The sequence below is a fragment of the Botrytis deweyae genome (assembly GCF_014898535.1).
Source record: "Botrytis deweyae strain B1 chromosome Unknown BDEW_026, whole genome shotgun sequence".
Taxonomy (NCBI): Eukaryota; Fungi; Ascomycota; class Leotiomycetes; order Helotiales; family Sclerotiniaceae; genus Botrytis; species Botrytis deweyae.
The window spans coordinates 384047-409826 of record NW_024066233.1 but is presented as its reverse complement, the minus strand read 5'-3'; the positions used below and the strand labels follow the sequence as shown (position 1 = coordinate 409826).

At 36.8% G+C, this 25780-nt stretch overlaps 6 protein-coding genes across 6 annotated transcripts; 2 read left to right on the top strand and 4 right to left on the bottom strand.

Moving 5' to 3' along the window:
- Positions 1–937: 937 nt before the first annotated feature.
- Positions 938–1513, bottom strand: EAE98_009197 (uncharacterized protein; the record flags this gene model as incomplete). The annotated part of the gene is made up of 2 exons (XM_038956818.1): positions 938–1294; positions 1346–1513. 2 exons carry the CDS (start codon positions 1511–1513, stop codon positions 938–940), a joined length of 525 nt encoding a protein of 174 aa, XP_038806884.1.
- Positions 1514–1764: 251 nt separating this feature from the next.
- On the bottom strand, positions 1765–2937 carry EAE98_009196 (uncharacterized protein; the record flags this gene model as incomplete). The annotated part of the gene is made up of 4 exons (XM_038956817.1): positions 1765–2385; positions 2432–2523; positions 2576–2845; positions 2910–2937. 4 exons carry the CDS (start codon positions 2935–2937, stop codon positions 1765–1767), a joined length of 1011 nt encoding a protein of 336 aa, XP_038806883.1.
- Positions 2938–3755: 818 nt separating this feature from the next.
- Positions 3756–5635, bottom strand: EAE98_009195 (uncharacterized protein; the record flags this gene model as incomplete). Its single annotated transcript, XM_038956816.1, has 5 exons — positions 3756–4194; positions 4291–4817; positions 5266–5363; positions 5428–5471; positions 5535–5635. The coding sequence occupies 5 exons, from the start codon at positions 5633–5635 to the stop codon at positions 3756–3758; spliced, it is 1209 nt and encodes a 402-aa protein (XP_038806882.1).
- Positions 5636–6801: 1166 nt separating this feature from the next.
- Positions 6802–7389, bottom strand: EAE98_009194 (uncharacterized protein; the record flags this gene model as incomplete). Its single annotated transcript, XM_038956815.1, has 3 exons — positions 6802–6879; positions 6953–7245; positions 7305–7389. 3 exons carry the CDS (start codon positions 7387–7389, stop codon positions 6802–6804), a joined length of 456 nt encoding a protein of 151 aa, XP_038806881.1.
- A 228-nt stretch (positions 7390–7617) lies between these two features.
- On the top strand, positions 7618–10342 carry EAE98_009193 (uncharacterized protein). The gene is made up of 3 exons (XM_038956814.1): positions 7618–8512; positions 8954–9505; positions 9561–10342. The coding sequence occupies exons 1-3, from the start codon at positions 7844–7846 to the stop codon at positions 10026–10028; spliced, it is 1689 nt and encodes a 562-aa protein (XP_038806880.1). The 5' UTR covers positions 7618–7843; the 3' UTR covers positions 10029–10342.
- An 860-nt stretch (positions 10343–11202) lies between these two features.
- Positions 11203–16025, top strand: EAE98_009192 (uncharacterized protein). Its single transcript, XM_038956813.1, has 4 exons — positions 11203–11666; positions 11749–11936; positions 12024–15356; positions 15408–16025. The coding sequence occupies exons 1-4, from the start codon at positions 11593–11595 to the stop codon at positions 15449–15451; spliced, it is 3639 nt and encodes a 1212-aa protein (XP_038806879.1). The 5' UTR covers positions 11203–11592; the 3' UTR covers positions 15452–16025.
- The last annotated feature ends 9755 nt before the right edge of the window (positions 16026–25780 follow it).

Sequence of the window (25780 nt, the reverse complement as noted above, 5' to 3'; positions counted from 1 at the left end):
TTGTTTGGTGGTTGGTTGGTTTGTTGGTTGGCTGGCTGGCTCCATTTTGAGGAGAGATTTGATCATTATGAAGCTTATCAGGGGTTCTGAGAGATGGCGTGATGCTTCATTTGTTCCCTGATACTTGAGTTTCTCCATAGCCTACTTCGGTATGTCTCTTGCGGCGGAGTTGGAGTTGGGAGCAGCGAACTGCATGCTGGGTGCATCGTGGCAGCATTATGAGCTGTTTGAGACGCACTTCCATATCGAAAGCAAGGGAAGAGTTCTTGCACAGAACTAGATTGCATAGTACTTGCTTTATTGGATCTGAGGGCTTCAACAACTACTTGTTTTCATTTCCGTCGCGTTACTGAACCTGTGGTGAAGTGAATTTTAAGTGAGGTCTAGGGTGCACGGAGCTAAAATATAGGCAGAGTTTTGCCTATGTTACTACCCCCACTTTATTTCGACCCCTCGTTACCTCTTTCTGCAATGTTTACCACACTTTGACAATGAAATGTTTGGGAGAGCAGGATGTTTCCTGTCGTTCAATATGACTTGATACTTGTAGGTGGATTCTGTTACAGCTTAATAAGTGTATGAGCAGTTTAGTTTTAGTAGACATTATTACACATGCTGTCGGGCAAGAATCTATTCCGACAAGTATGTTTGTGCCTCGAAAGTGGCGATGTAAAGAAGGGCCCTTACCAATCACGTACAACGATCTCATGTAACACGGAAAGTAGGTGGAGTACGATATTGGCGCTTTATACAGCTCTTGCTGACTAGATAATCACGCGGAATCACTGTAAGGCACCCAGAAAGCATGTAGAGAGACGATGAAAGCATTTGTTTGACAATACCATGCGCAATATGATTCTCATTCAAATACGACGTAACCTTCTTGATAGCGGCGAGAAGCTGTCTGGTCGTCGAAATCCCCTCCTCCAAGTTGACTTTACTCCTCCTCCATCAATTTCTTCTGTAGCACCTCCATACAATCCTGCTCCGAATCTGCCAACGCCTGAAAGCTCACTGTATGAACCATCTTTTCGCAACACCACGTCTCCAACGTCCTCTTCTGGAAATCGAGAAAGTACGAATATTCCGCAAAAGGATTGTTGAAATCAACTTCCACTTCCACCAAATGCTTAAGATCACCATTCAAGATTGGCAATAGCGCATCTCCTCCTTGTACACCTCGAAGAATCCAATACCACTGTGTCTCTCGTTCATCGCCGCTTGGCTTGGAGTAGCCCAGCTTGCGATATTTCTGTTGAAGATCCTTCGGAGCTGCGACAGTTTCCTTGACCCACTACGTATCTGTTAGCTGAATTCATAAAAAGATGTCAAACAATACACATACTTCGATCTCTTGAAGACGTCGATGCATTATCGAGAATTGCTCGGGCTTCAATCCGAGAATGAATCTAACTATGTCGCGACCAAGACCTTCAGGGTAAGAATCGAAATGGCAATACACTGCTCGACGTTGTGTTCCTAGAACAAAGACAATAATTCCACTGGTGCCCATTTTGATGAAATTATTTTAAAAGATAACGATGTTGTGAAAGTGTAAGATTTTTAAGTAGACAACGAAGAAGTTCAGGCGCAGAACGAAAAGTGCGTTGCGAGTCAATCATGAGATTTTGGAGGTATTTGTATTCATTTATACTCGGTGATTCTGTTTGTCAAAATAACAAGGAATCTTGTTGCCTAGGTACATATATTCATCACATTTTGATGCAGGCCGCCATATATCAGTCCGCCAATCAAATCATAGCATCAGTCCACCGTACAAATTATTTTACCTTTTGACAGATTGGTTTCCATAAATGTATGAGCCTCCCTAATATCTTTCCAGGAAAAAATCCTCTCGATAGGAACCTTGAAAGTACCATCTGCAAATTTCTGTAAGGCAGTTTCGACCAACACATCTCTCAATTTTCCCTGGTAATCTAGAGGTCTGCTTCTCAGTCTACTTCCCTCCCATCGCAAACGCTTGTTCTCGAGGAGAGTGATATCTAGGCCATCGAGTTTGTATCCACTAAGACTGGCTAGTTGGACAATCCTTCCGTCCATAGCTGCGGCTTCAAAGTTTCCCTGGGCGTAATTCTTCCCAATGAAGTCAACAATTACATCTGCTCCATGTCCGTCAGTTGAATCTAGAACTCCCTGGATCCAGTTTTCGGTATTGTAGTTGAAGCCATGTGTTGCGCCCAAACTTTTGCAGAAAGCGATCTTCTCATCGGAACCAGCAGTGACGAGTATCTTGTTGGCCCCAGCAGCTTTGGATAGTTGGATTCCGGCAATGGATACTGCGGATGCTCCGGCATGCCATAGAACATTATCTCCTGGTTTAAAGCATCCAACGAGATGTAAGGCTTGGGTTGCTGTTATCCATGTCTATTGTCCTGTTAATACCACACTACATAGAGCCTTCAATACATACCTCTGGGATCCCAGCAGCTACAGACCAAGATATATGAGCCGGTTTGTGAATGAGCATTTTTGTCGATGATGCGATGTACTCAGCATACGCCCCTGTCAAACCATCAATCAGCACCCCTTGCACTACATGGAGCAGGTATCATACCACCATACGCAAGTCCAAAAACCTCATCACCAACTTTAAAATCCCCAATGTCTCCATCCCCAAGTTTCTCAATTACCCCGGAAAACTCCACACCCAGTATTCTCCCCGCTTGTGGAGGTACATTATACTTTCCCTCCCGCTGCATCAAATCCATTCGATTAAGCCCAAAGGAATGGATCTTTACTAAAGCTTGAGAAGTGGAAGGCTCGGGTTTGGGAATTTCATTGTTCAAAAAGAGACTGGAGATTGGTCCGCTTCCATTTTCGATATCTGTATTTCGTCAGTCATATCATTCCATATTATAGCTAATTATTCAATTTTTTTATCTCCTTACCGATTGCACGCATCATTTCTCCAGCCATTTTGCTTTGCTTAAAATATCTCGCAGTAACCACCCGTTCCTTGAGAGAGCAATGAATCTTATATACAAAATTTAGCTATGCAAGTCAGCATAGATTATTAACACGGAGCCGGAAATGACGCTACTTGGTAACAACAAAAATGCCTCCTCATTGGACAACTATTTCGTTTAAATGCAACGTAGATAGTTAGCCGATAGCTAGACGCATGTGGCTTTGTCATGATTTGTAGCTGTCGAGTGGACATCAATTTACCACAGTCTCACCCAATCTGATAGATTGCCAGGGTGCCAATGAAAGTAGGCTGAAATGTTGGCCTATGAGTGCCGGAAACAGTTGTAAGCAAATATACTTATTGAACAATCACCAGTAAAATTTCCCCAAAATCTATAACTTAAATCCTCAAATTGTGCTGTTTCTAGATGACATTCGAAAAGGAATTGGAATCCTTAAGATCCGTCAAATGAAAAGCAATGCTCCAATCAATTCGACCCATCCTTCGTCTAGTCTACCGGAAACTAGATGCAACGAACCAGTAATAAATCTACAACCCCCCAAAATGCCTGAATATCAACCTTTGAATCTTTGAAACAATCTGCAACAATGAACAGTGCTCTCAGGCCAATAGCAAAAGCTGTTGATCCACCTTCAAATGCTGTCTACCTTCAATGCAATTCACGTGACCCATGCAACCGAAAATCGACACAAAACTCCCCACCCCTCCCCCCTAAAAAACAAATTCAATGCCATCATATCAATTCCATATCAATTTCGTATCCATTTATCGTATCCGAGCTACAGTGGTTTCATATATATTTCTCTCAGCCCAGAGTGCCATATTCAGCTCGTGGTGTGAATGGTGTGCTCAACTTGGGCGTAAAAATTCCATTTCCGCTTAGTCCCTGAGTTTTCCAAGCTTCCAACATTACTTCGATCTCTCTTCTAGCGTCTTCAACAAGGTCATCCATATTGATGTCAATCTTGTCTGTTCCGAAGGGATCTTCGTGCCATTGGGCGATCCCTTCAATTCCGTAGAGGGCGAAAGCTACGAAAGCGACGAGGGGGACTGTCCACCAGCCAATCTCTGCAGCCATAGCAAAAGGCAATATGGCTACGAAAAGTGCTAAGACCTGTTTACTGTGTATTAGGTGCGCGACGGGTGTAGGTGCAAGTCTAATTACTTCCATGTTGCCGTAGGCTGCGACGAGTTCGTTGAGTTTGGCGAGCATCTGAGCCGAGGCACTATTGTTGAACCAATTCCTGTGTGTGAAGTATCCGTTAGAAGTCTCAAGACAAGAGGATGAATAGAAGAGATTTAATTGTCTTAAAAAAAAAGAGGATGAATGGCAGACTTACAAGTTGCAACCAGTGTTGACAAATTTCTCAATGTAAGTACTTAACTGAAGTGTAAGACCCAATCCCATATGTTCATGACCTTTAAATCCTTGTGGCAACAGGTCCTTATATTCCGCTGGCCAGGAAAAATCACCTTCTTCAGTCATCATAGTTCCTGAACTAAGTTCCACGCCCCAATCTGCTCTCAAGTGGTTTTTGACGGTATATAACATCGCTATCATAATCTTGACTGTTTCGATTGTCTTTGCCTCAAGTGCTTTGGAAATTGGCTGCTGAGCTACATCTGCCGCTCCATCAAAGTCCTTATATGCTGAGCTATCTGTACTGCCTTCATTCTGTGTGAATGATGAATCGTATTGATGATCGGGAGGAGCGGGGGCAGGAACAAGTACAAGTAGGTGCCGCGTGAGACATCGAATTGAGGTTGTGAGGGTCGCAAAGTGAGAACGGCCCGACCAAAACCTGGCATAAGCTGTTTGATTCCGAAATACGAGTTCTAGACCGACGACAATGGATAATGAAGGAACCTTGGCTCAGTTAGAAACTATTTTCTCAATTTTATTTGTAAGAGCACTATTCAAGTCTCTACATATATGACTAGATATGTGGCTCCGTCTAGCCGTGGCACAGCTTTCAGTATCAATCTAGATATCGAGGGTATTCTTGATCTGTCAAAGTCTTAAGCATGCCAGTTGAGGGTTCTCATGCACGTGACTTGAACACGGTATGTTGATAAGCGAGGATCACGTGTATGATCATCTTGATGTGCATGGACGATCAGCTTCAACGCATGCCCAGTTTCAGATTGTTCAAATTGAAATGGTAGATTTTGAACTGCTCAATAAACAACTGACAATTGATCTTTCATACACTTGAGACGATATAGTATTGATTTTGATATGCCACGATAAGAGGAGCCGTGCAGTAGAGCCCCAGACGATCAATTGTAATGTCCAGTTCTTGGAGAGTACTTACGATACTGGTTGGAAGCGTAACATCGCTGCTGATGTGTTGGTTCAAGTATACGACAATAGCAGAAATAGCAGAAAGAATGGCAACAGGCCAGACAACCTCTGCGTAGATATTGATTAGTCTCGTTTTCTCTTCTTCAAAGTAGGTGACTGATATATATCTTACCACTATGGATGCTTCCTTTCCAGAACCTAAGTACTAAAGGCCATCTATTTTGCTATTGTTAGCTAGATATCTGCATGAGTATATATATCCTCAAATATTGAGTTTACCTTCTCTCCTTCCTCCTTGATGAACTTGCCAACAACCAGGACATTTGACGGTTTCGGCTTGAATCTCCAGCAAAGTTTAGGAATAGAGGCGTTCTCGACATTCTTGCAGAATCAACTTTGCAAATCAAGAAGAATATAGAGAGATTGTTGCGATCCTAAGATGAGGGTTGAAAAATTCACTTGTGGTGGTAAAATAATAGGCTTTGCTGAAACAATTGCAGATCAGGAGGAATCCGGAGAAATTGCAGTGATCTTAAGACGAGAGCTGGAGATTCACTTGTGATATTGTAATGATAGGCGTTGGCGAAATATTTACAGATCAAGAAGAAGCCAGAGAAGTAGATGTAACTCTGGGATGAGGAGCAGACATTCACTTGGAGCGGTAAGATTGTAGAAGTTGTTGCTCAAGCGCATAACATGGGGAAGTGGACCTTGCTTAAGCCGCCATGACATTCAACTCCAACACAGGGGTATGCACTACGTAAGCGAAACAAGTTGCCGGACTTGAAGATCTTCGGGCAGTCTTTACGACACAAATATCATGCATGAAATCTGTTTTGTATAAAATCTTGAACTAACAAGCCAGCGTCTTGTTTGGCTCTTTTTTCTACGATCATCTATGGTTGATTCATGCGCCAAATTAAGGAATGAGTTTGGAGTACTCAATTCCGATAGGCTGTCTCCATGTGCCCGAAAAAAGCGGTTTCCGTTATCATGAATCAGCTAGGATTACCTAGTACACTTGGGCCAAACAGCCTCCACCAACAGGACGAATACGAAAAATATATTTTCTTTTCGATATCCGATATCAATTCAGGCAATCACTCTTTTGATATAAGAATCAGACTTATGTCTCTATGAGCTTTTAAATTATTTGTATTTTCAAGATCAATCGACAAAATGGAGGGGAAATGAAATATAAATGTTTTCAAAGTATGAATCTATTTGAGAGATTGGGCGTAGTGGCGGACGAGGCGGCTAAATCGATAATATTTGCAAAATAAGAAAAAACTTTGACTTGGACCTTAGCTATTGCATGTGACATTACATTGAACTGGATTTGTAATTGTACTCGAGTATTTACTGAAGTAATTATTTGTTCATGAGGTGAGAAGAACTAGAAGAACTAGAAATACACAGGTTTTGTGGCCGTAAACCTTCTGAATCATGCGCCCACCCCAAAAGCCACTCACTGATGTACAATGCTATCATATCTTCCCCAATCCAGATTCATTTTCTTTATCTCGTATCATAGCAGATTCGTTCATTACAATGCTGGCTTTCCTTGTTGTGCGCCAAGTTGAGCATTCAACTGTCCTGCTGTATCTGTGCCCGAGGAAAGTAACTATTGTAAGATATATCAGTATGAAATCTTCAAATTGAAATGCGATTGGATTGGATGGGATTGAGCAACGCACCTCTCCACCCATCTCTCTCATCTTCATTTCCTTCTCCATTTCAACTACCTGCTGCTCCTCCACAAATGCCAATGCCCATGGAACTCCCAATAACAAAGCACTTGTGCTCACAACGAATAAAGTCTTGCCTCCAAACATCAGACCCGATTTGATCCAACTTGTGGTTGCATCCACCTTGTTGGAGATAAATGATCGAGTGGATGCTGGTACTATATCTTTCAGGGCACTTATACGGTCTGCGAAAGTCTCCTCATCTGCGACATTGTCCTCTTCATCAGAAGAAATCTCGGAATCTTTGTTGAGCGTTCATTAGCTAACTGTAAATGAGATCGCAGTCGATTGTAAGACAAACCAGTATCAGTGTAGTAATCATCCTCAGATGGTCCAGCTTGCTTTTGCTCAAAGGACTCATCCTCAACTTCTGTCAATTCAACCATCTTTGCGAAGTTTTAAATTTTATGTTCGTAGGAAAAGGGAGGATGGGCTGTATGGGTTGTGGTATGCCAGTATGGATTCAATTTCCTGATGGTGGTTTATATCTTTACAGTAGCTATGCGGGCCTGATGATTTTTTGGTGCCCGCCACGCTAAAAGATCACGCTAGCGGCAAGGCTGGTCAACGACCGACGTCAGGCTGCCGAAACTTCAAATCCCCTGGCCTCCGTGTCCAAAACAGCCATCAATTATCATTTTCATTCTTTGTACTTTCTTTGAGTATCGATTTATGGGTGTTTCAATTGGTTTTAATTATGGGCACTGGTCTATTTCCTTTGTCTTCTTTATGCGAAACTCCTCACTGCAAAATCTCGAAGTCCTACATAAATGCGACGCACATTCTGAGGCCATTTACAAGAATCATTCAAGGACTTAGCCCCAACAATTTGCAACCATCATGACCGACCTATATCCAATTGTCATCCCGCCATTTGAACATAGATTCAAAGCTGTCACCTATACATGCAGCGGAGAAGGTCTACGCAAAGATGGTCATTCTTACGATCCCAACGTCGAAAAATTCATACCTCCCAAAGCTCAAAAGTTAGGCAATAATATTGGAGCGAGACCAGCAGGTTGGTGGAAAGCCCAATGCGCATTCAGAGGATTGAAACAAACTGGATCCATCGCCGAGTTACAGTCGAGGTTGGGAGGAGCTAAGAAAGAAATGGATCCAGAGCTGAAGGCCGCAGAGTCCCAATTGATCAAGGATTTCAAGAAGCAAAACAAACTTGCGAGAGATGGCGATTGGGATAAATTAAAGACTGCCGAGGAAAAGGCTGATGCTAATCCACAAAGATACCTCAACGAAGCGTTTCCGAAAAGTGCCACGGGAGAACTAGCAAAGCCGGATATTATCATTGTTAAGAATGAACATAAAGCTGCCTTAGCTGAAGCTGCGCATAAGATGGGATTGGAATCTTTGTTAGTGGATGCCCCTCGGGTGGGTAACAAACGGCCTTCTCCAGATCAGTGGGTAGTAGTGGGGAGAATTACAGATGCTGTATTGAATCAGAAGCGTGAGCTTGAACGGGCAGCGACTCGGCCCAAGGAAAACATACCAAAGGTAAGAGAAAACAAGCGATAAAGACTATCTCTTTTCAAATGGTAGTACCATACAGATGATCGGAATTTGTAAAGTTTACAGTGTCATCCATTCTTTGAGTTGAGGTTGGACGGTTATCAACCCCTTATTCTCCTTCAGAGGTGCTTCTTCCATCATCGAAAATAGTTCGAACATTCATAATGCCTTGCCGGAGCAAAAGGGGTCCAAAGGTATTCTTATAAGTATCATTTGGTTCTCATTTGCATCATCGTGAAATTGGAAAGACCTTCAGCTTGACTGGAATGGCTTGGCTTTTTTTGTGTCCATGTTTTCAATTCTCCTGCATGAAACTGGCCCTATGTATGGTACATTTAACTTCTGCTATGTCATACTGAAGTTGAAATGTACTTCATGTTGTATCAACTCATTGTAATAAATAAGGGCTAAGTTGTTTCTTCTTAGAAAACCCCTGGAGATCGACCAAAACAAACAGCAAGGAAATCTGTACCCAGTTCAGGAACGCACGACAATGTGTTTGATGAAATTGGGACTCAGCAAGCACGCCCAATACTACCACTACCACGGAGAAAACAGGGAGCTAGGAAAATTGCTCCAAGTACTGCCACTCATGATAATTTGTTCTCCGATAGTGATCTTCATGGTCCTAACCTTCCGGGGCCAGCTCTTCGAGGCCCCAAAAAACAGACGGCTGTAAAGTCTACAAGTAGTACTAGCACTCATCCAGACTTGTTCGCGGATGATGGTGAGGATGAAGTCGCTCACAGACAGCCAGCCGCGAAAAGATTACGGACATCGGCCAGCAGCGCGCGAGCCAATTCAAGCGCAGCTGAGTCGGAAGGTCTATGGGATGTTCGAGGTTCTTATGTGGTCGAGTGCCCAGATATTGAGGAAGAATGGGGAGAGAAAGACTCGGATCTTACTCTTGACATTTACGTGGAAAAGAAAAATGGAAGACATCAGATTTTTGCAATGTTCAATTTTATAGTTGTCGAGGTATGGTTTTATCATAGACTCGTGCCTGGTGTTCAATAGCTAACTTTACAATTAGGGCATCATGCGATTTGAAAGACCAACTGGTGTGCCAAGTCCGAAGAACGCTGATAAAAAGAGAAAACGAGAAAGCACTTCTTCCATAGATGAGGATGGAGATGTTATGATGAGTGACGTTGCTCAAAGTGTCGCGAGTAATAGTAAGCACAAAGAAAGTGCCTTTTTTCTTGGAGTCAACGATAAGCCCACAGCCCGGAGCCCTACATGGCCATATCGCTGGAGAGGTGAGGAGACTGGCGAAGGAGAAATTCAAGTTGGCTCTGATAAAAGGTTGGAGAGTATCACCTTTGACGACAAGAACAAGTCTTTATCAGGCACCTTCACGTGTGATTTCGCAGGGAAATGCAAGTTCACGGGTTTGAAGGTAAATAACCGTCCGCATGATTCACGGATTGATCCAGAGAGTCAATGGGAGAGCCGCAGCGAGGCTGCTTATGAGGAGGCACTTCAGACAAGGTGGAAATGATGGTGATTATTAACAAAAGCTCTTTGCAATTCTTCTTTGTACCACATAACTACCGTGGTCGATACATTATGATTTCACAGGTTGTAAGATTAAATGCACATAAATACAAATTGCAGGATATGATACGGAACATACCCGTATAATAAGGCCTGAAGTCATATCTGAAAATCGAAGCACTTCGTACATGATTTGACATCGTCCGGAATCCGGGTTTTTGTTCTTAGCACGGCCCCTGCAATAAAAAAAGACCCGTCTGAGTGCCGAGTAGTCGAGATAATTATTAAGTGACAGATAGAGAGAAGTGGATCTAGTGAGAAATGAAACAATTACCCAAGATGTCGATCTTCAACTAAATTGTCATCTCGTGTAAATAACGTGGGTTGTGAACTTGTGGTGAATCTTAGATGCACTAGGGTTTGATAGATAGGTGAGGGTTTGGATGCATGATTCCGCAGAATGTCGATACCTGCTAGATAGGTTGAAGATGGAAAAGAAAATGTGTCTACGATATCAACGACCTATTGTACATGTAAGATGTTACATATTCGTATCGAACCGAGATGGCTTGGAAGATATGCAAGTAGGGTAGTGAGGAAGAAGTCAGCTACCAATTAAGTCGATGTAGACGGCTTGTACTTGTCGCTCCTCTGTACAGAATCGTCAAGCAAGGACAATGAGATTCAGTTATTGGTCAATCTGGTTCATCTGTGCACCTTCGGACGAACACTTGTTACAGAACACGAAGCGATACAGATTGCATTTTCAAATCGGCATGAATAATCCCCAGAGAGATACCGGGTAGATACCTGTCTGTAGGTAGGAGGTACGTAGGTAGGTATCTAAAAGGCGGGGGAGACCACCCTTCCGTTCAGGTGTAATAAAAGGGGGAATATTTTGATATGTGTGAATTGAAGCGACCATGTCGATATCTAATCAACGACGTCAAACTCATAACTAGATACATACTTGGTACACTACTAGATATATATATATATATATATATATACCACCAAGTATGTCTCCTTTTAAATATTGAGGCGTATATAAAAAGCATGATATATCATATATAGCTAGGTCGCTGCTACCTCACCAATGAATCTTTCCTCAAAAAGGAATTGTCAAAGATCTTCTCTAGAAGCATCTTAATCATTTATTAAGCGCAGACCCCCTCGACAAACACCTTACTTACTTGGGCACCTTTCCTCTCCAATCTTCTAACTTTTGGAACATTTCTTAATAATTTCCGATAATCCATTATCCATCTTGCTTCTTCAGTCAGTCCCTTAACACACACCTTGCTTCTGTACTGTGACGAGTCACGACCGGCTTCAATATTTTCTTTTCTTTTCCTTTGCTTTTGTTCTTGCTTTGGACATTTTGGGGATTCGGCTTCTTTTTTGGGAATCTGCCAATTTATTTGGGCCTCCAATCGCACATTTTGCAGATGAAGCGGCATTACATTATATCATGTACAGATACGATTACCCCTGAATCGAATGTTTAAACCGGAAGATTGGTATAATTACCCTGATCCACAACAAATTTCGACGAGGTTCGCAAGGAAATGTCGTTGAATGGCTTGGATGATGCGAGCGTCAAGGAAGCATACGATGCGGCGGTAGCTGAGCCCGGAGGATGGTATGCTTGTGTTCAACATCTTGTATCTTATTGCTCTGCGTGCGCCGTGATATAGTAGACTGATATTGTATTCGTCGTGTAGGTTCCTTCTTAAGTATGCCTCGAGAGACGAAATAGAATTAATGGGTCGTGGCAATGGGGGAATTGTGGAAATAAGAAATAAAATTGGACAATATGAAGAACCATCGCCGTTGTTCGGGTTTCTGCGATACAGGCGACGGAACGTAGTCATCAAATATGTGCCAGATGGATGCTCAAGACTGGTTCAAGGTGGGTTCCCTTGTTGTTGATCTCGGTCAAAATATTTCACTTTCGGGAATCTAAATTCTAAATTCTAACAATCTGATAATCCGATAGCTCGCGTCACCGTTCATTTTAATGCTGTCACCGAAAAGTTCGCACCTTATCACACGATATTCGAAATAACCACTGCGAAAGAGCTCCGTGATACAACCCTGTCTGCCGCCTGCTCACTACACACTGCTTCGGGATCCGTTTCATCTTCGACCAGTTCTTTGCGCCGACGACGTTTAATGGAAATTGCAGAGGACGAGGAGGAGGACATTAGAACAAAAAGACAATCCACAGTTCAGGAGGAGCACCCCCCTACTGCACAAACTATTACCTCAATATCGGGCACCCAGCCAGCAGTTGATCCGACCACCCTGCCGGCCGATCTGCCAAATTCATTTACTTTCTCTTCTATGGTTGCAGAAGGAGACAACAGTCTTGAAACTTCTCCTCCTCCACCACGTTCCAAAGCACCTTTGACCTTCGATCTTGATACCTCTCCGCCTCCTCCAAGGGAGCCGCGTGAACCTGAATTCGGATCATTCTCACCTATTGCAACCACTGACGACGCACCTCGGACATCTTCACAGTCCGCACGACCTGATTTGTACAGCCTTACATCTCACGAGTTTACCGGCAGACCTAAAGTCAGACTTGGACCTCGCCCTTCTCTCGATGTTGGCAAAACTACTACGTCTGGAGGAGCCCCTAACTGTCGTCCAGTGTCAACACTTCCACAGGGATTGAAAGCATCTACAAAGGGAGGGTCAAAAAAGGGGCGGGCGAGTTTGAACTCGCAGGAGTCTGAAGAGCCACCCAGTATGAGTTTGTCACCACCCTCTATTCCTGAAAATGGAACTCTACCCACGTTTTTCCCTTCTCGCCCTCATACAAGTGGTGGACGACCAAACACCAGCTCTGGGGTTTCGGTTCGAACAACATTGTCAACGAATTCTGCCACCCCCAATGCAAAAGTCCCAACAATTACGCCAGAGAAGGCAAGGCTTATGAAGGCTATGGAAATGCGGAAGAGGCAATTGAGTGCTGGTGCGCCTGCGCAAATACCACCCACTTCTCCAAACTCCTCGACGTCTCCAAGAAATCTCGAGATACCCTCTGCCCTGAGCCCTGGCACGCCACAAGGCGCTCCACAGGAGATTCAAGATACCTTGGCTTTGCTAACTGATATGGCCAAAGCAGATCAATCCGCGATTGCCCTCGATACAAGCTTCGCTATGAAAACGGACGACTCAGACGCTACAAGATCCGATTCCTACCCGGTATCACCCGTTGGGCCTTCAGAAAAAGCAGAATCGACAAGAGCGTCTTCTATCTCGGAGTCCACGGATGAAACCGTTCAAGAAGCACTCTTTACGAAAGTAGTGACGAAAGATAATATGGCTGAAGAACTGCCCCCTACTACTTTATTAGAAAGTAATGGGAACGAGCCAGCTGTAACAATATCACTGCAAAGCCCAGAACTAAACGACGAAAGCATGAAATCCGACCAACTTCAAGGCACCGAGGAATTAGCTAGCAGCTCTAGTCACTCTGTCTCCAAAGATACCGTACAGGATGATCTCACGGTTGCCACCTCTCCCCTTGCCGAAGAACAAAATACCAAATTTGAAGCGTCTGCAGAACCTTTGCAAACTTCCGCTAGTGAGCCTGTTTTCAATACAATTGACAAGCCTCTGAAGGATAGTCCTTTCGACCCTGGGTACAATTTATCACAGAAGAAGAAAATCCATAACATCGAGCCAATTCGAACTAGTTTCGATAGGAGTGGCCCTAACTCTGAGAATAACTTCTCCTCAGATGACGAACTTATGGATGAGCTGCAGTCTGCAGTTATCCAAGATGCAAAGCCTATGTCGGTGGGCAAATCGCCAATCAGTCCTTTGTTTCCTCAGCCTACGCAAAATGAGATCAAATTTTCACGAACTGTTTCAAGTCCGTTACAATCAATTAATCCGATTCCTCCACCTCTTACTGCCATGCCTGGTGGTGACCGACCTGTTTCTCGACCTGTTTCGGCATCTGCAAACTTTTTGAACCGCCTAAGCATGCAACCTGCTGCGGCACCCGTTGTTCCTAAGAAGATTAGTGTAGCATCTGGTGTTGCGAACAGGATTAAAGCCTTTGAGAAGTTTCAAAATCTAGCTCCAGACTCTTCTGCAGCACCATCCACATTGGGACCAAATCCATCTGCATCGCCTGCATTTTTTTCTGTTCGAAGAAGCAGTGCACTTGTTCCATCGAGAGCTCCTTCTATTGCCGAACGAACAAATTCCTTGAATAAGAATACACCATCTCCCAGTGTATCAAGAGATGGATCACCTGAAGTTGCTAAAGGACGTGAAAGATCAAACTCTGTTCAAAAAAGAGTGGCTATGTTGAAGCCGACTCCTGTTTCTGACCTCAAGTCGACTAGATCTCGACCTGAGACTGTCCAGGTAACCGCTCGCATCGTTAGAGATCCTAATCAACCATTTCCTCAAACGCCAGAAGCTGGCAAAGATCCTTCGGATTATAACTCTCCACCATTGACAGAATCCCCATTGATCATAGATCATCAGAAGGCGGTTTCTAGTCCTTCAAAAGAGAAAGAAACCGTACCCGAAAGGCGTTTATCAACGTCATCTAAAACTACCACCACTACTAATAACGAGAGACGATCATCTATCGCAATGGTCAAAGACCTAATCAATGATAGTCGTTCTTCATTTTCCGAGCGTCGGCGTTCTTCTACTATCGAGCCTTTCGCATCTTCTCCGACTGTTAAGTCGCCATCGAAATCCTCCTCCACCGATGTTACATCCCCTGTTCGTAAATCTCGTCCATCCTCCATCAGCAGTCGTCGTAGTCTTGATCGTTCCGAATTCTCTCCACCACCAACGGCTAGCTCAGCGTCTTCCGGGAATGACGAGAAGTCGGACAAAAAGTCTGGCCGTGCAAGTCGTATGATGAAGCGCATGTCATCATCATTATCTTCAAGTCGCAAGGCTATTGCACATGCTATATCACCTACAGTTCGTGAGGAATCAGAGCCCCCTGTTTTCCCTAATTCGGAGGCTTCACTTGTTCCATCTCAACCATCATTGGCAGCCTCGCCCACAATTGCTCATGATATTGGCGACGTCAACGTTCAATTTCCCGATAGTCTTTTATGGAAGCGTAGATCAATGGTCTTGGATTCTCAAGGACTTCTTATTATCACAGCTGGCGGAAATGATAAAGGAGCAACACGTAGATTTCACCTTGGGGAATTTAAATCTCCTGAGATACCCGATGTTGATATGCAAGAATTACCAAACAGTGTTGTTTTGGCTTTCTTGGAAGGTGGTGAGCTGCAAATTGCATGTGAGGATCGAGCCAGTCAAGGACACACTTTAAGTGGTACGTTGATTTCTATTCTTTAATTTGACCATATTCACTAACGCAAATTAGTTCTACGAGAAGCTCATGGACATTGGGCATCCTATGGACAATAATAATCACAATCGTCACTCTCTTGAATAAGAACATTTCCTTTTTTTTTGAACTTTTTCTCATGACTTTGATAGTCATTATCTGGTAATATACCTCATCAGCATTCATTGACTTATCATTCCATTTTTTTTATCTTAGAAGGAAAAGGCTTCACGCAGGATTTTATGACGTATGGAGGCTCTTCACACACATTAGTGTTTTTATGTTGCATTGCGTCGTAAGGCGAGAAGAGAGGGGATGAGAGATACAGATTCCAAGAGAGAACAAGAGGGAGGGCGAGAGAGAGAGAGAGAGAGCGCGCGCGCGCGCGCGAGTTGAGATACCATCACCTGGACTTTAGCAGTCAAAATTTTCTTTTATTGTCTGTACCTAAAATATGTTTTGTAAATCTTTTTCTTCTTCTTCTTCGTTTTTCAACTGAGATAACCCTGCAGCATGCGAATAGCGAACAGCGCAGCTTTTTCTTATTTTATTTTTCAAGTACCAGGTCGACTGTATATGGAAGTTGGTGGTTGTGCTTTTTTTTTCGGGAAAAAGGAATAGAATAGGATAGTTACAATACAATGTCTTCCTACCCATTTGAAAGTATTTTACTGGTGCAATGTGATTTGATGATAGGAATTGAGATGGAGTGAAGTGGGATGTAATGAAGTAAGAGAGTTTATAGATCTTGAAGGGTGTGATAACGAGACATAGTAGACTGATGGGCGAGGGTTATACGAAGGATGTCCGGATCAGTAAGGGATAGATGCATCAATAACATTACAAAGCATCTGATAATGAGCTTTCTATATTCAAATTTATCGAAAAATCTACTACAGTGGAAAGGAAGTTGACACGAATAATACCCAAGTAACATAACCTATTATAAAGCATTGAGCCAACAAACAAGTAAATCATCCGCATTCCAGAAATCAATATTCTCTTCCCACATCTTTCCCTCTCCCCTTCCACTTCCCTCCTATCCCCGAACTACATTATAATCTCAAACTCTCATGACCGCTCAACAAACATTAGAACTCCTCAATAGTTCTTCAGGCCTGCTGGCCCAATGGCAAGGCGCTTGACTACGATTCGTCGACATCAAGAGATTGCAGGTTCGATCCCTGCGTAGGTCAAATTTCTCTTTTTGTTTGTGGGTATGGTGTTGTGGAGGGGAGGGGTTGAAGATTTTTTTTTTTTTTTTTGGCTAGAGGGTGCATGGATATGGATGTGGATGTGGATGGTGGGGTGGGGTTGGACGGGTGGTATATATGTAAGCGAGGGGGTTGTTTGGTGTGTGTGTGTGGATTTTGGGGTGTATATTTGTAGATGGAGGGATGGAGGGATGGATGGCTATGGAATCGGAATTGGAATTGCGGATAAATTACATGATACTGGTGGATATGGCTTGGTTCTAGTGGATTGAGGAATGGATCAGAAGATGGATACCGGTATGTGAACGAGGCTCGAGCTGGAGATTTTTCGATCTGCTAAGGTTATGTATATATGATATATTTTGAGATGACATTTTTACTCGAAACTGTTGATTAGATAAGATTTCGATGTGTCGATAAGCAAAATTAACTTGGCACTCTAGTGACTCTACATACAGCAAAAGAAGAGAAAATTCTAAAAAGGCACATTGTATTGTATACCTACTACGCATTTCGTAGCTAGATATTGAAAAGTAATGGATTATTTATCTAATTCAAAAACTTTCACTTGTTTACAATGTAACGCAGGCCGCTAATTTTTCTTTCTCGTTCTTGAATGGATTGTACTAAACAGCGATAGCAGAGAAAATTTCGCTTCTCTCGCTTAAGTCCGACGAGCCTCAGAAAAATTCTACCACCACCTCCTCCTTCCAACACGTTACAACACCATCCATCCATTCTGAAGATCAAAAGCCAAAAAACATACAACAGTAGGGATTCGCTGGTGGTCACCCACCCAACTACTAATCTACCGATCTGAAGCTTGTGTATGGCAGAGCGGACGGGATGCCCAATTCTCTTCAGTCTATGGTCGTATGTGCCAGAGAATCCTTCAAGTGATGCTATATACGATACTTGATAACAAATAGCTTGTTCGAAAATGAGGATTGTACAAGATTGTTACGAATTGCTTTCTTAAAGTCACGTGGAGGTGGTTCAGATCTCGAATACTGTAAGCATTCGCGCCTCTTAGTATTATCGTAGTATATATAATATTAGATTCTAATTGTTAATATTGTATTCTGTTCAAAAAGCTAGCTATATATAGAAAGAAGCAATCCTTATATACTTGAGACTAGTCTTCTCGCTTAGTATACTATAGTAGTCTAGTTGATGACTTGATATAATTCATTTACTAATGTGATTTGAAGGTTATATTATTTAAATTCGATTCCATTATTATAGAACCTAGAAATTACTGTATAATATTTTCAAGTAGTATGTATAGATTTAAATAATCGTGGTTCATTCATGAAAAATCGGTTACTCAAGTTGATCGCATGGCCTGATAGTTCAGTGGTAGAATTCTTGCTTTGGGTTTCTAAATCTAAATTGTAAGAGGTCTCCGGTTCGAAACCGGATTAGGCCCTATGAGTTATATATTTTGCTTCTTGCGAAGGTATTGAGATCTTTTATCTATCAACTCTTTTTAAGTTCCAAAGTGGCAGTGTCACCTTTCGAGCTCTTTGCCCCAGTACGCTGCCCAAACGCTGCCTGGTGGGCGCTAAGCACTACTGAGGGCGTAAAAGTCTTTGCTAAGTGGTGCGCAAGAACCCGCTTCTTTTTACACTCATAGATCTCTCGTTTTACTACTCCTTTCCTTCTAGCCTACTTCAATCTCTCTCCCCTCTCCCTTTCTCCTTATTATATAACACCTATCGACAAAACTATAGCCTCTGACTATACTAGATATGTTCAAGATGCTCATACACCCTGTAGTGGTAGAATCCGTGGTTAACGAATCAATTATTTTATCAACTAACTCTAAAATTTCAATCCTCAATATTATATTGAAAAAATAGGTTATAAAGTATTAATATGATTAACTTTTATGTATATATATATGATTAGAAAATTTTACTTTAAAAAAACTTAAAGAATTTTTCGAAATTTATTAATTTTCGAAAGTTTTAGTCTAAAGCTATTTACAAGTAAAAAAGCTTACTTATATTAAATTCGATTAATAGTCGATTATTAATTATATAGATTAAAATTGATTTATATTTTTGTTTAAATAGTACATTCTATATTATATAATATAGTAGTAAAGTTTCTGCTCGAAGAATAAATTGAAAGTAAGTAAGTAGTAAGGAGTAAAATCCTTTTCTTTTTAAACTTTCGACCAATACGTTTTCCTACCCTTTAGCTTCTATATTTGCCCCCTTGTTTGCTTCTATTTATCTCTTTAATCTCCTTTTAGCTCCTATGTATATACTCTTACATCTATCTATTCTTATTCTATATATAAAATCTCTAAGGAGCCTTTAAGGCTTCTTATTTTCTTTATATTTATTAAAATTTAATAATAAACGATTATCATTTTGAACTGAAAATATTCGTCGATAATAAAGTATATATTTCATTGGGGACGAAAAAAGTTTGAATTTAATAATATACGTATTAATATAATAAAAGTGTAAAAAAAAGATAAAATTCTTATTTATACTAGGTAAGACTATTTATATATAAATATACTATTAGAAGTTGTAATACGTACGCTAAGCTACTATATATATATCACTTCTACTTTGTAGTTAGATTTTACCTTAGTATAATATAATCTATATAGTTAATATTATATATATTCTATTAGCCTATTCCTTTATTATAAACAAATTATAAACTATTACGGAGGTAATAGCTAGGTCTAATAGTCACTTTGATCAGGAGATAGGTATATAGAATAATAATAAACTAGATTGACTTAAGATATAATTATAATGATTATACCTTCTTTATATATCCTGATCGGGTAAGGTACTTATCTAATTAGATATATAGGGTATATAAATGAAATGGATGAAATAGTATTAGTAATCATGGGAGTGAGTACTCCGAAGGAGTACCGGGATTAGTGCTTATAAGGTTATATCATACGGTGACTTCCGTAATATAAACCTAGTATCTCTATAGTAAAACTAAGATCAAAAGCTCTCTAAATAGCTTATATTACTAAAATAAAGGTTAATAATAAAAAGCTTCTATATAATATAATATTAATACAAAAAAATATATATAGCAAATTAATTATTAAATAATAATGATAAATAACTATTTATATTACATCTTTTCTTTAAAATAAGAAAACTATAAGTTATTATCGTAGGTCATGAGCTAGTATATGAGTATATGGTATATATATAGAATACAAGAGGAATTAGACTAGTATTAGTCTATTATGGGAAGCTGGCTCATATTAACAACTAAATAGCTTTGAAATATATAATTTTTATAAAACAGTATATAATATTCTTATTTTCTTATTCTATATTCAAAGAGGAAAAGCCTTATTTTATGCTTTTTCTTATTAATCTAGCTTTCTATTTTTGTAAAAAATTTTCTTTTCCAGTTATTCTATTAAATAAAGTTCTTCTTTCTTATTCCTTATTCGATTTCGTTATAATTATATTAATCTGATTATGTATAAATTGAAAGAGCTAATAAAGAATTAGTTTTTTAATTATTTTAGGCTAATAGTCTTTAAGCGACGATTATATGATATAATTATGTAATTGGATTATGTGATTTAGTTAGATAATCCTATGATTTGCTTCCAGTATATTATATGAATATAGAATTATATATATACATATATATAAAAAGATGTATTATTATATTATTTTTATATAAAAACAATAATTATTATTTAAAAGATTATTTATTTCGATTTGATAGTAAAGAGTATTATTTATTGTATAATATTTAATAATACTTCAAAAATCATTTATAAATCAAAAAATATTTTTTTTCAAATTATTTTATTTAAAAAAGAATTTCTTTTTTTAAATATTGATATATTCAAATTGGAATAGTATAAGTTTGAATAATTTCTTTTCTGTTAGAATTAATAGAAGGTGACGACTAGTATAATATAAGTGTAGGCTTAGAATAAGACTTTTCATTAATTCCTTCGAAATCTCTCTTTTGAAGCTATATATATATATGAAAACTCTTCACTTACTTTTAGACTAATAGTCGGCCCGATATTGATTCTATATTGTATCAATACCTGTAACAGAGCTCTCCTTCTTAGGGTTTTGTTCTCGAAAGCTTTAAAGCTATTTGATAGTCAATTGCTATTAGATCGATTTCTTTTTGTAGCCTTATTATTTTTTATAGTAATAAGCTAGTATTATAATATCTATATTTTTATTTTATAAGGTTCGATTTCTTTATAGCTTTAAAAGAGTTATATTGTAGTATAAGAGTATTAAGAACTAATCTAATCTATAGAATCCAATCCATATTCGAATTTTGAAAATCTTAAAAACCTTGAAAATTTCGAAAATTCGAAAAGGAAGTCGATTCGCTTTTGGTAGGGTAGTAGTTTATATTTGATAATGAGGTGATGGTTTATATTTGATAGAATTTTGCTTTCTTCTTTTTTAGCTTTTATTCTTAAAAGTATATAAAATATATAAATTAGAATTTGATAATAATTCACTAACAAATAGTATTCCGTTTTCTGAAAATCCTGAAAATCCTGAAAATACTGAAAAATGATAGAACTTTTATAAACTAGTTAGGCTAATACTCTCAAAATCTGAAAATTCTGAAACTCTCTTAAATCTGAAAATTCTAAAACTCTTGAAAAATCTCAAAATCAGTAGAGTTTTATTAGCTTTCTATTAGTTTCTTGAAAATATAAAAAATCTATAAAATTAGAAATAAATAGTATTTTTGATATTATATAATATTCAAAATCTTAAAAATAATAAAAATCCGAAATGTTTGAAAGAGGTCTGGTATTCTGAAAGTCCTGGAAAAATCTGAAAATCCTGAAAATAGTAGAGTTTCATAAGCTTCTCGCTGAGTCCTCGAATCCCAGAGAAAATCCGGAAAAAGGCCCGAAATCTCGAAAATTCTGGAAAAGTCTGAAAGTCTTTGAAAATAATCTTTTTATGTTTATCTATTAGAGTAAAGCAATCCTAGCAAATACTGTTTTATTTTTGGTAAAATATCAATTATTTGATGTAATATTGATTATTTGTAATTAGTTTTAATTAGTAAATTGATTATAGTGTATTAGTAAACTGATTACAGAATATGAGTAAATTAATTACAGAATATAGGTAAGTTGATTACGAAATAGTTAACTAGGCCTTTCCCTTTATAGAATACTATATCAGGGCTCTGTCTTCTTGATAGGAATCTTATAAAATAGTAAAGCTTCACTAGCTTCCTGTTAAGTCCTTTAGAACTCAAAAATGCTTGAGATAATCATTGTTATCTTCGATAATATAAAATGAATATATCGCTAGCATCTTGCGGATATAAGGTAGAGTTTGCAATCGCTTCGCCGAAGAGATTCCTTTTCTCTTTTCCTTTTCAATATTCTTTCTTTTTTTTTTATTCAATTGTTTTATCTCGTTTCGAGAGAATACTATTAATATATTATAATAATACTCTATAAGCCTTTTGAGGAATTTGTATTATAAAGATTTTTCTTTCTTAGCTTTCTTTCAATTCAATCTAATAAAATAAGGATTATAATTATAAATAATATCGATTGTATATCGCTAGTATATTATAGGCATATCGCAGCCTAATTGAAATCTAAAGCTTTTAAAGCTTTTGAAGTTATTTTCAAAAATTAATTGACAACTTGTTCTAAAAGGATTGAATAAAAAGAATTGTTAGAATCAATACAAGGTGATGATTAGTATAATATAAGTATAGACTTAGAATAAGACTTTTCATCAATTTCTTCGAAATCTCTTTTTTGAAGCTATATATATATGTGAAAACTCTTCGCTCACTTCCGGACTAATAGTCGGCCCGATGTCGATTCCATATCGTATCAATGCCCGTAACATTTTCAATCTTTTTTATTTTATAATTAAATATATTTAAATTATTAATATAAATTTTCTATTTATAAAATCTTAAAATAAATAAAGATACTAAATCTAGAAATCATATTAAATACATCCCTTTTTTATTTAAGAAAATTATAAATATTGAATTCATTAAATCAAAATTCAATTTTAAGAAAAAGATTGATTTTATATATATAAAAAAACATTATAGAAATATATATAGATTACAGATATTAATAAATTAGTTAAGGATTTTAAAGAATTTTAAGTTTTCAATAATAATAGTAATATTATTATAAAGATTTGATTTAATATTAATAAAAAGACTATCTTTTTTCAAAATAATATTAATATATTATTTTATATTTATTATTTATTATTTAATAATAGTAAAGCTTTAATAAAAGAATATATATAATAAAGAAATTTCAGAATTATTTAATTATTAAATACTTTAGAATTAATAATATTGTAATAGATAAATACCTTCTTGAAATCAAAATCTTTTTCTAACAATATCTTAATATAATTATTATAAATATATAGAATAAGTTTAAGAATTTTTAATAAAAACTTTTATTTATAAATACTTTAGCTAATACTTTATATATAAATAAATTCTTTTTTTATAATCTGATTTTATTTCTTCTTAATAAATATAAAGTTATTATTAATATAATTTATATTATTAATTTTATTTTAAATATTAATAATATAATCAAATTTTTGTAAATTAAAAAAATAAAAATATAGAATTCTGGAGATTCAATATATCTTATAAAAAAAAGAAATATGTTTTATTTTATTATTAATATAAGATTAGTATAAGCTCGAAATCTAATATATTTATTATTACTTATAAATTCTATAATAAATCTAATTATTCAATTCTAAAATACTTCTAATTTTGTTATATTAGATATTTTTTCAAATCTAATTCAAAATATAAATAAAAAAGAAGATAATTCATTTTTTATTACAAAGAAATTAAAAATATAGAAAATATAAGATTTATATTACTAAATTAAGCTTTAATATTATTAAAAGTATCATTAATAACAAGTTTAATTCTGAGTATTATTATTTTATCAAAGAAAGTATTAGTAAAATATTCCTATTATTATAATATATTAATATTAATACTATCTTATATATATTTAATTAGTATTCTCTTTTCAAAAGTTTAATCCATATTCTGTAATAAAGAATAACAATTAATAAAGAAACTATATATTCAGATAAATAAAAAAATAATAAACATAATATATAAAAATAAAATAAGAATACTATTAATTAGAATACTATATATATCTGGATTTTCAAATAATAATTCTAAGGAGAGAAAGATCAAAAGATTTATTTTTGATAGAAATTTAAAATCAATTTTATTCTAAATATTTTCTAATTAATATTCAATTCTAAAAGTATTATATTAGACGAATTAATTTGATTAGATAATAAGATATATTAATGAATATATATTGTATTAATATAATCGATTTAGATATTTGAATAATAAAAATTTGGATGTTTTAATATAGATTATAATATATCTACTTTTAATTAAAAAAATGATTTATAATAAAATAGCTATATTTAAATATAAATTGGGCTTATAACTATTATGTAGAATAATAATATATTATAATAAATAGAAAATGATTAGATAATAATATTATAAACAAAATATATATATAGTTAGAATTATAATTAGAATTAAAACTGATTTTTCCTTATAAAAAAAGAAATAGAATTATATACTAAATGATTTTCGGGTTTTAATTATAAAAATAATAATCGATTCTATATTCAATTTGATTATTATTATTTTGTTTCAGAGTATTCTATATATTATACCTCTTATTATTATATAATCTAATTTATATAATCTATAATCTACAATACTGTTTTCGTTATATTTATTTAATCGAAAATAAAGCTCTACTCAATAACAACCTGGATTAGATACATCCTTATAAGAATAAAAGCGGATTATTTCCATAGAGGAGCGAATAGCCCCTAGTATTAAAATTAAATTACTAAATGTGACGGAAACCGTATTGTAGACCACGTGGATCAGATCATGTGATGATCAGAGATGCGATATGTGTCACGGTCAATCCGTGTAAAGGCTGGCGAGGGCACGTGAGTAGCCCCTGCAGGGCTACTTCGGGCCGACGCCAACCCGCGTACAATTATAAATTATAGAATTTTCATAGTTTAAAAGGATTAATAAAAAGTCTTTATACTATATTATATCTAATTGATTTATTATTATTATCTATTCTAATAATTCTTTTCATTTCCTTATATAGAGTAATCCATCAACTATTTCTTAATCGAGCAATTATTGGTACCATTATAATTTCAATAAGAAAAACACCTATTCTAAGGGGAGAGTGGGATACCCGTAGTACGATTCAAAATCAATCCGATAAAACTATTAATCAATTCCTGTAGAGTATTGGTAGCGATGTCTATTCGACCTAATTGTACTTTTCTGGTGATAACGAGGATGTATTGTTGGTCTAATAATTTAAAGAAATGAAAGAAGAAATGGCAGCTATAAAAAAAACTTATAGGGTGGCTATGGACCGTATTTTATATATAATCATTCTGATTGAGTATAATCAATTTGTAGTTGTATTGAATGTAATCTATTAGGGTATCAATTTTAATCAGGGAAAACTATTGAAGTTGTAGAGATTGAAATAATATGAAGGAAAGAATATCGAGAAAGCTAAGAACTTCTTCTTTTAGGTAGAAATCATATTTTAAAGTAATGGTGAATATCATTTTCCTATTAATATTAAGAAAATAGAATATATTATTTAATACTTTAAATGGCAGCTTTTGGTGATTTGGTATTGATATATAAGCGAGTCAAATTATAAAAAGATAAATTGGGAAAACTTTAGGGAGTATATATATAATATTATTATAGATAAAGGGACTAGATAATAATAAGTAATTCAAAAGATTATATATGTAAAACAAAAAGAAAGAGAAACTATAAATATATTCGTAATTTATCTAAAAGGTTTTAAGAAGGATATCGAGCAGGAGGTGGAGAGTGTTTGGGTTGAGAGGCTTTTAATGGATTTATTATTCAGTATAACCAGGAAAATATCGGAATTCCTATAATAATTTGAGTTGTATAATAAGCTTATAAAACAAGCCTATAAATTGGAAAATATAAAGAAATTATTCTGAAAAAGAGATGTAGGGGATTTATATTAATCCTGTAAATATAACTAATCACTTTTTTGATATCGAAATTTATTTAAACACTTTTATCTAGAAAATAATTCAATTC